The following is a 14,125-nucleotide window of genomic DNA, read 5'->3' as shown; positions in this document are numbered from 1 at the left end:
GTGTGTGCTCACTTGTGTGTTCATGTGTACAGACACTCATGTGGGATTTGTGTGTGCTCACTTGTGTGTTCATGTGTACAGACACTCATGTGGGATGTGTGTGTGCTCACTTGTGTGTTCATGTGCATAAGCACTCACTTGGAGTTCTCGTTTTTTTTAATCTAGACCATTTTTTTCAGGTTTTTTTTTTGTTGTTGTTGTTGTTATCTCATTTTCTCATTTGAAATTAGTTTCTCCAGGATGCAAATAAACTGATTTTAATGGGAAAAATCCATGTTTGAAAATGTCAGAGCATCCAAGTTCCAACGTTACTTCTGCCACGTCTAGTTAAGTAATTTCATAGGAAACACAGGGCAGACATCAGTTTCGGAGTCCGTACTGATCAGTTTTGGAGTCCGTACTGATGAACACTAATACCTGACAGACATCTGCAGTGTGTAGGCTCTGTTTATAAGAATCTTGAGTAAATTAGCTACAGGTGACATGCTCATTTTACAAGTAAGGAAACAGCTCAGAAAAGCAAGTAAATTGTTTTGTATTTCATAATTGATATACTCTGGATTTTGAGAAATAAATGTACATAAAATTTCCAGATTTTGTATTTACCTTGTAAATGTAAATTTTATTCTTGCTGTAACATTCTGATTACATCTGCTTTTCTATTATTTATTGTATCTGTCCTTTGTTTCTTGGGCACTTACTTTCACTGTGATGCTTGGTACATGCCCAGAAAGATCTCTAGCCGTTAGACCCCTCCACCTGTTTTATATTGTGTTCAAATGACACATAATGGAAACATTTCAAAATTGAAATCAGGAGCCGAGGAGATGGTTCAGTGGGTGAAACGTATGATGGGCAAGTGTGAGCGTCTGAGTTCAGACCATCAGATATGGACATATGGATTTGTCACCTGAAACTTTTGTGGGAATGGAGACAGGCTTGGGAGTGGAACTGGCAGATCTCTTCATTGGCTGGCCAGCCTAGCTGGAATCCATGAACTTCAGGCTCAAGAAGGGAGTGTGTCTCCACAAATAAAGGTGGAGAGCAGTTAGGAGACACGGTCCATGTCAGCCTTGCCTCTGCACGTGTGTGCGTGTACATGCATGCTTAGCTTCACACACAAATACATGTCTTACATAGGACCAGTGTGCATGCGCGTGTGCACACACACAGACACACAGACATACAGAAAGAAATATAAAACTTCAACATGTTTCTAATAAGATATGGAATGTTTAAAAGTATTTTTTATCTTTCATTTTGTTTTTTATACCAAATGTTTTCTCATAGTGAGGTTTTAGCTTTCTTGTATAAGATCAACAGTAACTACAATAAAAAGGGGGGAGAGAGAAAGAGAGAGAGAGAGAGAGAGAGAGAGAGAGAGAGAGAGAGAGAGAGAAAACAAATGCCTTTCCTCACAAAATAAATCATAGGAAATCTACTTTGTGGTTCTATTTCAGCCCTTCCCTTCGCCCTGGCGGAATGGGATTCTATGTTTCCCCAAATGTCTGATCAGGTGCAATATGTATACAAGTGATGAATTAACATACTATTTGACATACATCTTTTGGAAACTTCATTTCTAATCTCAGTGGCCCAAACCTTTATTTTTCCTTTTCCCCATTTTTACAAATATGTTTTCTCCGAGGCTACTCTCTCTAGTTATAATAATACACAGTGAGAAGAAAAAAAAACATTATCTGATTAGAAGAAGCAGAGGGAGTTTGGCGTGTGGGTATGTGACTTTGATTCATCGTAGCGTATATATTTTATTACATATATTAGTTATTTACTGTAGCATCAATAACAATGTCATTGTTAGACATAACGTGCAAGGTAATGGGAAAAGAGCCAGTAAGATGAAACATACGATGCCAGCCAGAATATATGTTTGTGTGCGTGTGGGGAGTTGGCGTGGACGTGGAGGTGGGAGTCAAAGGCTGGCTGGAACATATGCATTTAAACTGCTCCGGTTATCTGCCCCTTAAGGTACAGAGCTAAATGCTGTAATTATTGTGGATATCTATAAAGCGGCACAGAATTAAACTGACAAACTGAACAGTGCTGAACAGGAAGCAAGAGCAAGCCAAATCGAGATTGATGTGGGAATGTAACTCTGTAGGAGAAAAATATGTTTGTCTCCGAGAGACATGACCGGCCAGTAGCTGAGCCCGCTATATGTGCATATGGTATCAGCACGTTGTCTGAGAAAGGTTTGGGGGCCATTTTTCAGGGTGCGACATATTCTTTCTGCTCAAAGGATGCTGTCATGGCTGTTGGCATTTACATTTCCTTTTGAAACATAAAACACAAGAACATATTTTTATTATAGAAATTAAGGTACAGGATTGAAACAATGGACATTTTCTCTTTTTACTTCTGTTTTTTGGAGATAATGTTTCTTTTTGTGAATGCAGTAGGCTGCAAAGCCAGTTCCTCCATATTTCCTGTGCACTCAGTCAGTCTGTCCATCTATGCTTTCCAGCTGTGCATATAATGTTGTTCCTGATCCTGGCAAGATTTATTTGTTTCTTAGGTGGCTTTGAGCTCCTGCCTGTGCCTGATGGTGGGACATCCATCATGTCATTTCCTGGAGTGGGAACCCGTCTCAATATTGGCATAATGGACCATCCCAGATGATTTGGAGACTGAAAAGGAAGAACAGGCTGTTTTTTCTTATTAAGAATTGTTCAAAATGTAAAAACAGACCGAGATATTGATAGCAAGTAAACCAATCTCAAACAAACTCTCCAAATATTATTTTACGTTTTCTGGACTTAGCTTGACTTCTGATATTTACATTTCTAATTGAATTCATTGCTAAACACATCACATGACCAGATTCTAGATCACATTTCCCATTGTGATCTTATGGAAGGTACTACATTTGCATATAGAGGTTCTATTTCATATTAGGAATTCTATATCTCCTTACACACATAAGGGGTCAGCATTTCATATGTAGTTACCAAATGATTTTATTCGTTTTTCCTGGTAGAAAACACTTCCTATGTCAGTAAGCCTTTCTTTTTTTTTTTCCTTTTTTAAAGAAAACATTTATTTATTTTATGTACTTATGTACAATGTGCTCATGTACAATGTACTCATGTACACTGTTGCTGTCTTCAGACACACCAGAAGAGGGCATTGGATCTCATTACAGATGGTTGTGAGCCACCATGTAGTTGCTGGGAATTGAACTCAGGATTTCTGGAAGTGCTCTTAACTGCTGAGCCATCTCTCCAGCCCATCAGTAAGCCTTTCACAGGGTGATTTTATCAGTTGGTGGTTTTTTTTTTTTTCAATGCCATACTACAGTGTGTGTGGGGGGGTGCTAAAGAAAGCTAAGCCTCTTGATTTCTTTAGGAATAACTATGTTTCAGACCTCTCAGGCTGATAGGATTTGCAGAGTTTTGTGGGGTTTTTGTTGTTGTTTTGCTTGTTTGTTGTTTTTTTTTTTTTTTTTTTTTGAGACTCAGTTTCTCTGTGTAGCCCTGACTCTTGGATCCACTCTGTAGACCAGGCTGGCCTTCAACTCAAAGAGATCCACCTGCCTCTGCCTCTAGGATACTGGGACTTAAGGTATGTGCCACCACCACCTTGCTGGATTTGCAGAGTTTTATTTTTGGTCCCTCCTGACAGTCTCAATGGTGCATGGAGACCGTTGGCATCCACAGTGACTCTTGTTATGCTGTGTTAAGATCTGTCACAGCTGTTACTGTTTCCTGTTTTTTGTGCTTCTCCTATTTTTGTCTTTTATTATTTTCCTGCCTTTTGTAGCCTTTAGTTAAACATTTTGTTCACAATGACTCCGTTTTCTCCTCTTCCCTGTGCTTTTTATTTAGTTTTCTGAGACAGGGTCTTACCATTTAGTCCACACTGGCTTTAAAACATATATCCTAAGATAGCTTCACTAAGATCTTCCTGCAATAGCCTCTGAGAACTTGGAGGACATGCGTATGTGACACACCCCCTGTTCAGGGAAGGCACCTGTCAGTGTAAGAGTAGGACCAAATAGAAGACTGTAGTGGTCTGGATGGGCTTAGCATCATATTTGAACTGCACTTTTCATCCTAACTCTCTATTAGTCTAAATCATGTCAGTAGGGAGATAAAAGATACTTAAGCAATCTAGGTCTTTGGTTAACTTCCTCTGTCCCCCTCATACACACATTCCCCCCCACCCCATTCTCCAGCCATGATTTAGTCTCCTTCTTCATCAGCTACATATGTTTTTATTTGGAGTTTCCTGTGGCAGAGTAGCCTGTCCCAGACTCAGCTGTGGTACCCCTAATGCCCCCCGAACTGCTTCTGTACTCTGTCTTTTTACCACCATTTGGACTTTGTGATGAGGGCAAGACACCCCAGCACTGGTGGCTTTGGGAATTAGACTCAACACTTTCTTGTGTCAGGGAAGTAAATTCCTCTTTCTGCTAGGGTCACATAGAAAATGTTTAACTAAAGGCTACAAAAGGCAGGAAAATAATAAAAGACAAAAATAGGAAAAGCACAAAAAACAGGAAACAGTAACAGCTATGACAGATCTTAACACAGCATAACAAGAGTCTCTGTGGATGCCAACGGTCTATGTGGTCTATTTTGGTTAACCCAGCATAGTGGTTTTTGCTATTGGGTGTAATTTATTTTATTTATTTTGACGTTTTTCCCCCTGTGAAGGGCTGTGTGGTAAATATTCTTGGCCATATGACTTGGTAATAACTTCTCATCTCTGTCTTAGCATAAAGAGAGTGCAGCTATTGAGGGTCACTAGATTCTAGTATAACTTCCCCAAAATATGGCCACAGAGATTTGACTTACACAGGTTGTAGTTTTCTGAACCCTGTACTGGATGACAATGGCTTAATCTGGGACCCTAGTGTTATTATTGCCAAAGATATAGTAACTTAGTTGTTTCATTTTGTGATAGCTTGATGTCCTGTGGACATTCCTGGCCTTGTTCCTTCTTCATCAGTGGTCTTTTGCTGTGAGCATTGAAGTGAGAAAACTGTGCTGCTCTTGGGAGACCAGACTAATTCTGTCCTGGGTTCAGGCTCCATCTTAGAGAACCAGACCTAAGGTTAAACTAGAGTTATCCAACAAGCCTGCACCTAGCACTAGTTTACAAGTCACTTGACAACCACCAAGGAGGAGGAAAGCAGAAGTGAAGTCTAGCGTTTGGCTCCCAGCACCAGCCAATTATGCTAAAGAGCATTAAGAGCCCCCCTTCCCCCCAGCCCTCTAGTCAGATCTGTGCTAAGCTGAAAACCCCATTGCTTGTTTGCTTGCCTCTATAAATGCTTGCTTGAAACTGGGCTTGGGGCTTCACCCTTTGGTCCTGTTGAGTGAGTATTGGTGGTGAGCCCAAACTCAAGCTTGAGAAAAGAGGCCCTAGTACAATTGCATCGGAATCAGCTCTTTGGTGGTCTTTTGGGGATCACGAACACTTTGAATGGACACAACCCTCTCTGTCACTGAATCTCCTGTGTTCTCAAAAGAAATCTTTGTGCAAGAGTTTAGTTATAGCTGTTAGACAACATGCTCTACATCTACTTTATATTCCCAGATTCCAGTTTTGGAGAGTGTCATGTAAGGACCCCCGAAGAGGACCCCCAACTCAAGTCCCGATCAGCACGTGCCCAAGGAGACACGAGAGACCTACTTGTTGCAAATTGCAAGAGGCAGTTTACTGTCGAGGGCCCTCGGATGGAAATGCATCCCATGCAGGGGAGAGAATCAATCCAGACCCCCGAGGGCTCAGAGCTTTTATAGGGAACAGTGCAAGGGGGGAAGGGGAAAGCGGGAAATTCTGGCGCGGTTACATATAATTGGATATTTCAAACATCAGCACTTTTGCATAAGCAATCATTTTGGCGGGTAGGATGACTTGCTATTTTTGATCATGAAACCACAGACCTCCAAGAAGGGGAGAAAAACACCAGGTGACCCATTTCTCACTAGGGCATGTTTAGGTTTGTCAGGGCATGTCGTCCTTGGCTGTCTCTATATTTTTTGGTCACTCTGTCCCTGGAGGGGCCTGATATTTTTATTATGGCTATTCTCAACAAGTTGTTGGTGGTCTTTGCTGAGTTGTTTTTAATTTTGATTCCCACAGTCACACCTCTGAGGACCTGTGGTCCAATATTGGGCCTTTTCAAACACAGAGGTGGAGCTATCACTCTCTTGCTACCAAGCACTCTTGAGTTGAATGCAAACTTTCAGGTCTCTTTTCTTGTCTACAGATTGCGGGTCTGCTCACCTACTTTGCTCTTAGGAACCCCTTGTAGATAACTGTGAGTGTTATGAGGTATACATTGAATGCCTTGAGGTGATTAACACTAGTCCAGAGGCTGGGAAGATGACCCAGCAGCTAAAGGCATTCGCTGCCAACTCTGATGCCTGAGATCCACATGGTAGATAGCAAGAACAAACGCCTGCAAGTTGTCTGTTTTTGGTCTCCACACATGCACTGTGGGCACATGCACATGTCTGTACATACATAGGTGCACACCCACCTTACTAAAGAAATTTAATAAAAAAGTTCAGATATCCATTTCTATCTTAGGAACACACACAGTTTCTGGGGTAGTTCTTAGGGCATTTAAACAGATAATTTAAATCTGTATATGTTTGGCACATGTAGGGTTATTTTAGGTTTGAGATTTTTAGCCTTTCCCAGACCCACTTGCACATTTTATGACAGTTATGTTTATTGTCCTCTCTACTATATTGAAATGAAATTATATAGGTAATTCTACCTAAATTTGTATATCTATTATTAAATACTTTAGTTGTTTTTTTTGTTTTTGTTTTTGTTTTTGTTTTTTTTGAGACAGGGTTTCTCTGTGTAGCCCTGGCTGTCCTGGAACTTGCTCTATAGACCAGACTGGCTTCAAATTCAGAGATCTGCCTGCCTCTGCCTCCTGAATGCCAGGATTTAGGGTGTGCAGTTGACTACACCTAGCTGAAATTCGTATGTTTATAAGGAAAAAGAAAATAAAGACTAACAAAATTAATGTGTCTTGTTATGTAAATAGTTAGACATTACTGGACTGGAAGACATAATTAGTTATATACTGACGCAAACACTCAGAGGCACTCTGAGAAGGAAGAGCAGGTGTATGAGGGAATGTCTGCTGGATTGGCAATGCTGATAGAACAGGAGCTCTGGCCTTAGTGGATCCAGCCTTATAAAACATGGACTAGCTTTAGAAAACTTCTCAAAGTCTTCCCTTGATTCGACAATGACAAAATTCAATGCTGTTAGGACTGTGTAAAAACAAGCAAACCAAGGTTTAGTTCTAGGCTGAGCCATTCGAAACACATTTTTACCTTCACAGCATATCTCGAAGGAGATAAGAAACTTGTGTTGCCTTTGGGATTAGTTTTTCTCTTGTGGAAGTGTCCTCCATGGGGGGTCTCGATTCTTGTTTTTGGCTAATTAAGTGTCTGTCATGCACTGCAATATCACAGCAAACAGAAAGAACAGTTTCCAGGGCAACCTTCCTTCATCAGTGGTACTGTCCTCATTGAGGACTCCTCATGTAATTACTTTGTAACAGTTATGAATACCGTCCTAGTCACAGAGACTTGTGGTTTCTGAAGTTATTTTTCAAGTCCGGAATGCCCTGACACATGGGATTCTATTGCAGACTTTGATTTCCCTTTTTTATCTGAACCCCGAATCTCCTGTTGTGTTTGCACAGCACAACCTGTTTCTTACATGACTTTCATTGTCTCATGAAGCTCATTATGTAGTCAAGATGGCCTTGAACTCCTAATCTGCCTTCTTCAGCCTTTGAGGGCCTGGGTTATAGGCATATCATGCTGGCCTTCTTTCTTTTTGTTCTTTCCCTCCCCCTCCCCCCTCCCCCTCTCCTTTCCCCTCTCCTTCTCTCTTTGGTGGCAGCAGGCTTGAGCCAGGGTTGCTTCATGCTCAGCTCTTTGCCTACTTCTTTACATGGAACCAGCTTCATCCTGCTGAGACGTGAGTGAGGTGTAAGCATTGGAATGAAGAATGACTAAGAGTGTTAAGCAAAGATTTTCCTAACCCCAGGTTACTAGGGCAGTCTGACACAGGAAGTCTTTTGTAGCAGAAGACTCAGTAGAAGACAATACGAGTTAGATGTATAATTTTTATCTGTGTGGCATCAGATAAATGTCTGAGATGGAGCTGAGGAGACATGTGCTCTGGCTGTCACCCTGTCCTTGGGGTTCACATCCTTCCCTTTAGTCCACTCACTTCTAGCTCTGTGACCTAGCTCCGTGGCTGTTCTCTCCAGCACATCGGAACATTGTCTTCCAAAGTATATACTTTTATGAAAAGGGATCTTTTATAATTAAGCCAGGACATAAGTATGACCTCATACTGTCTTGAACAAACTGGATATTTATGGTTTAGCTCCTTTCTGTGATTCCTTTGAGGGCAATATGTAGCCTTTAAAGTTTTGAACCTGTTAGCCCACCTGGTATATCTGACTTTTTACAGCAAAACTCACAATGCTGGCTTCTCTGTTTTGATTTCCCCTAGCCTCACAATTCACTTTTCTAGCTTTGGGTGATTCTTTCTTTAAAATACTATCATATACGTTACCAAGTATTGAATTTAAGTATTAAGAAAGGCCCACTGGTTCTTACTATAGAGTCTCCCACCTTATAATGACCAGAGGGCAAATGTAAAGGACAATATGAAGCCGAGGTGTCTGTGCCTTTGTGCAGTGGCTGCTTTCTTGACATTCTGGATCGTATGCAGTGTGACAAAATGAATTTTGCATTTTATAGTCTATTTAGGCTGTTGAAAATGAATTAATGTTGATGATTCTCAGTGTTCAAAACTGGTTGGAATGAAAGTTGACTTTCATCTCTGATGCCTTCCCTGCTCTTTCTTCACAGAAAAAGGCCTGGCCAGACCACAGGCGTGAATGCAAATGTCTTAAAAGCTGCAAACCCAGATATCCACCCGACTCCGTGAGACTTCTGGGGAGAGTTATCGTCAAGCTGGTGAGTACACATCATGACAGGTGCCTGAGTTTGATTTGACAAAAGCTGTTGTAGTTCCTGTTCCTATTTAAGGCTGGGACTGCACTCACATTAAGGTGGATGGTGGATTAGCCCAGGCAGTGTGTTAAGATAAGAAACGTTTCTACTAGTCATCGGTTTGATGGCAGTGAGGTGCACAGTCCCTGTCCATAGAGATATTATGATCTCTTTCTTGAATAGAGTCTTGGGGTAACATATTAGCAACCAGTAGAAACTATGTTTCCTTTGTAACTTTTTCCCAGGAATACACTGCATGTATGAGCTATCCTACATTGTCTTTTCAAATGAGGATATAATTAGATAATAATATATTAAATTGACAATTTCTCCTCCTTGTCCTTGTCCTCGTCCTCATCCTCATCCTCCTTTAAAATAGAGCCAGGATTTGTGATTTCTGCAGTCCTGTCTCTGCTACAGCAGAGTCTGGAACCCTTCCCTTAAGAAGCTTCTAGATTGTTCTGCAAGGTCTGTAGCATAAACCCCTCAGATTATTGCAGAGCTATTTGATCTCTTCACTTAGTCATTGACTTTTGAATTTTTATTTTCCTTTTTTCTTCACCTCAAACTTTAATAGAGGCTTTTATAGTGGGAACTTCTTGTAAAGGAGTTTTTTATTTGGAGATAAAACTGCTTAGGTGAAGTCGTAAGTTAGATTTTAAAACTGTTACAAAGCAATTTCAAAAAAGTGCTGTAGACACCTGGAGGAATGACTCAGATGTGGTGGTGCTCACTATCCACCCTGATAATGACCTGAATTCTGTTTCTGGTACCCATCAATAGGAGGAGGGGACTGACTTCTGACTATTGCCCTTTGATCTACACACACACATACACAAATAGATAAATGTTTTAAAAGTTATAAAGAAAAGTGATATATATCACTTTATATATATGATCTTTAAAAAATTTAATTGTAGTTGGGTGTGGTGACTCACACCTTTAATCCCAGCACTCATGAGATAGAAGCAGATGGACCTCTGTGCGATCCAGTCCAGCCTGGTCTACAGAGTATTTTCCAGGACAGCCAGAGCTACATAGTGATGTAGTGGTATATCATGTCTCAAAATAAGCAATCAAACAAAAAATTTCATCAAAATATCCAAGTGTAGGCAAAGCTGCATAATTATATATTGGGGCACTTACCTTGTTTTTCTCCTTTTTCTTCACAGATGGATGAAAAACCCTCAGAGTCAGAGAAACTTTATTCATTTTATGATCTGGAGTCCAGTAAGTGATTACTCATTAGTATCTTAAAATTAATTCTATCAGTTATCTACTGAACTTCCCGCCCCATTTTCTCTCATCTTTCTAGAGGTCCAGTCTAGGGCAGCCATTCTCAACCTGTGGATTGTGACCTTTGGAAAACACTTGTTTCCAATGCTCTTAGGAACTGAGACACCACTCAGTAGCATAGGTACAGTTATGAAGTAGCAATGAAAATACTTTTATGGCTTGGGGCAGTGGTCACTACAACATGAGGGACTGTGTTAAGAGTCACAGAATTAGGAAGGTTGAGAACCACTGGGCTAGGACCTCACTCATGGTGAACACACTCTTCTCCACTGGCTGCCTTCACAAACTGCTTTGAAATACAACTTTGCTTTTCTGTGTTTATTACATGAAAGAAGCCTAAAGAAAGTTTTTGTTTTTATAAACAGCTAACACATGATTTTGTTTAGAAGATTCTAAGGTACATACAGTTTTGTGAAGATCTACAACAGACAGAATAGTGTAATTGAACACATGGAGCCATCTTCATAGGGAAACTATTGTCAAGAATTAACAAATTTGAGAGAACGTTAGTTTTTTTAGTTTTTTCATATCTTTATTGTAAGCACTATACAATTTTTTCATGAATAAGTGAAACTCTGCATTGACAGTAGGAAGTTCAGGCCCTTAAATGACAGCAGATGAGCCCTTGCTTTATTCGTAGACACACTGAGCAGGAACCATCAGCCAAGCAGTCCCTTATCTAGTCTCTGGCTGGATTGTGCTTATCCAAGTGAGGCTGATTTGAACACTTAATGATCACTTCGAGAATGCTCCAGCTAGAAGGACTCCTATGTCAGGAGGTCTTACTCCAGTAACGGTCACTCCTGCACTGGCCTGAGAAGGCAGTATTCTGAGCCAAGCCTTGGTGAACTTTAGAAGAACCTGCAGCTGTTGTCATTCAAGATGGGAGTGGGAACACGGCTCCATGAACTCAGAAAAAGGTGTTTGGTTGATTAAGCCAAAACCGGTTTTTTGATTGGCACAAATGCCATCCATCCTTCATTTGCATACTATACTTTTTCTGTTTCTGGCTCAATCAGCAGCAGGCTGGGCACCTGCTTTTCAAGTCAGCCAGAAGACTCCTTCCTGTGCCAACTCTGGTGATTTTTAACATTTAGGCCAATTAAAAGCGTCCCCCAGATGGACTTCTCTTGCCTACCTGTGATTTTTATCATGGGTAGAATGGGTGAACTAGTAACACAAGGGAGAGGTGTGGTGGCTGTGGAATAGCACCCCGGAAAGGATAGCTGACTGGCTCAGGGCAGAGAGTAAAACCAGGGTAATTGTTGAAGAAGCCAAGACTTCAGAAGGCAGTGGGCAAGCGACTAGAAGAAGAGTTGGTCTCTGGAAGAGTTCCTGGTGAGTTGTCACACCTTGAAAATAGAAGGTTCCTGTATCTACTGTGCTTGAGCGTTATAATGCTGACATGAGGTCCTGATACTTGGGAACTGTCATACCTAGCTGACGCTGACTGCCGACAGCCGCTGTTGTGTAGAGATGCTGCATAGAGCCAAGGATTTTACTAGCCATCTCGTGTTGGTTTGGCAGCACTGGAGTCAGGGATGTATCCCTCTAAGTTATGTACCCAGTGTGATAAATCTTCATCTTCTAAGGTCTGGAGTCATGTACCTCGAATTCTTCAGAATTGAAGCTTAAACTTTTGAATCTGTTAATCCAACCCATAATCCTTTGCTATACAAGGGAGTACTCATGATTTCCTCATGAGCAGAACCGGGGGAATCTCAGTTTGTTAGTAGCATAGCTGTTAGTCTGATTGACTCTTTCTCTTCTGTTTCTTACTCCCTTCATTCCCTTTTTTTCCTCTTGGGTTTCCTTTTCATGTTAGGGAAGAGCAACATAGTGATCAGGGGCAATCTAGGGAGTCCCTTTGTGTTGTCCTGCCTTTAGATACTAAGGCAGGTCTTGGGTACAGAAGACTTAGTCTCTGTGACAGTATTGAGCATTGTTCTTTTCCTCAGCCACCATGGTGGTTGCTAGCTGCCATGGGTGCCTTAAGGCTCCCCAGATGTGGGGTCAAGCACAGTCAGGGTTATTTTGCTTTTGTATAGTCACAGGTCTTCTTCACTGAGCTTGTAAGTAGTTCCAGTCTCAAACCAGCTAGAACTGGTAGACTACGTTTGTTACACAGTTTCCCTCCTATTCTGGTTGGAGATGAATGAGAGGATGATCTCAGATTTACATATCTAGGACCCTAGGTGCCAGTGGTAATAAATTATTATTTAAGAAATCACGGGTTAATTATTCTTTTGGACAAATAATTTGAAGAAAATATGCAAACCTGACATGAGGAAGAGTGTTAGTTCAATTTGATGTGTCTTTTCAAGTTTTAATAGAGAACTAATTAGTCATTTTTCTTTTTAGTACTGCTAGATAATTAACACCATTTACACTGAATTTGACTATTAACATTAGCCCCACTCAGTAGCAAGCCATTATATTGCCTTTGGTGAAATGTTCTCAGATGTTATTAGTCTGATGGTTCACTCTTTGCCTGCATGTGTAGTATAGTTTAAACCAGTGTTCAAGGAGGTCATATTAGCTTTAGAAAAATCTGTGTATTTTTTTATAAAAATATAATTGACACATAAAGTATTTATACAAAATTTCAGGGTCCAGTATATGTAATATAATATATAACAGTAAAATCAAGGTAATTAGCATTTGCATTACAAAAATGTATCATTTATATGTATTGAGAACCCTTTGAAAGTTGAAATGTTTCAGTAGAAATGATTCAGCATAAGTATACAATAAGTAATGATGGTATTGGAATTTCTGAAATATGTCATGTTTTTGTGTTGGGAACAGTTAGACTATTTTTATCTAGTAAGGACTTAAACCTACTGATTCCTCCTAACTTGTTGTATTTTGGTACCCATTATCCAGCCTGTCTTCATCCCATTGTTCTCTGTCCTTTCTCACATCTGATGACCACTGTTTCACTTTAATGAAATCCTCTTCTGTCCTGGCTTTAACTTTGGTACAGCCTAGAGACTTCTGAGAGGAGCAGCTTTAGAGAGAATTGCTTATGTCTGGTTGGCGTGTAGACATGCCTGTGAAGGATCGTCTCCATTCTTAGTTCACATAGGAGAGCCCAGCCCATTCCTTGGGCAAGTGTCCTGGACTATATACAAAATACCTAGTTAAGCATGAGCCTGTGGGTGAACCAGAGGGTGAGTCAGCGAGTAGTGTTCACTCATGGTTTCTGCTTCGAGTTCAGGCCTTCAGTTTTTGTGTTACTTCCCTCTGATTGACCCAGAAATGTAAAACCGATAAATCCTTTCTTCCCCTAGTTGCTTTTAGTCAGAGTGTTTTTTATCACAGCAACAGAAAGGAAACTAGAAAACACTTTAAAACTTCTTAACATGAATGAGAATGTGTGATATCTGTCTTCTGGCACCTGGCTTATAACACTGGGGCAGTATTTTGCTACATATATGTACCATATTTTCTTTACCTGTTCACTCCCTGATTCCACGTTTTGAGTACTGGACATAGTGCTGCAGTAGAGATGGACAGGCAGATCCCTCATTGGCACCAGGGCATTTTGTGCAAATGACTGCATGCTGCTGTGTAGGAGTGCCTGCTTTGCTGCATCTTTGCCAGAATTTACTCTGAGTTTGGATAGTGACCATTGTAACTGGAGCGAGCTCATCTCATTGATTAGTTTCCATTTTCTGATGATTGAGTATTCCATTGAGTATTTGTAGTGTATGGGCTCACCGTTTGTTTATCTTTCCTCTCTCTCTCTCTCTCTCTCTCTCTCTCTCTCTCTCTCTCTCTCTCTCTCTCTCTCT

The 14,125-nt window shown here is 40.7% G+C and overlaps 1 protein-coding gene across 1 annotated transcript in view; it reads left to right on the top strand.

Moving 5' to 3' along the window:
• Smyd3 (SET and MYND domain containing 3) overlaps positions 1-14,125 on the top strand; it is a 550,757-nt gene that overhangs the window by 104,298 nt on the left and 432,334 nt on the right. The window contains exons 3-4 of the mRNA XM_028755272.1: positions 8,889-8,996; positions 10,205-10,262. Coding sequence (XP_028611105.1) covers positions 8,889-8,996; positions 10,205-10,262 — 166 coding nt within the window. The remainder of the gene's footprint in view (positions 1-8,888; positions 8,997-10,204; positions 10,263-14,125) is intronic.

Source organism: Grammomys surdaster, unplaced genomic scaffold (assembly GCF_004785775.1).
Source record: "Grammomys surdaster isolate TR1022 unplaced genomic scaffold, NIH_TR_1.0 126051, whole genome shotgun sequence".
Taxonomy (NCBI): domain Eukaryota; kingdom Metazoa; phylum Chordata; class Mammalia; order Rodentia; family Muridae; genus Grammomys; species Grammomys surdaster.
Note: the sequence above shows the minus strand (reverse complement) of the source record. Positions and strands in the feature narration are given on the sequence as shown.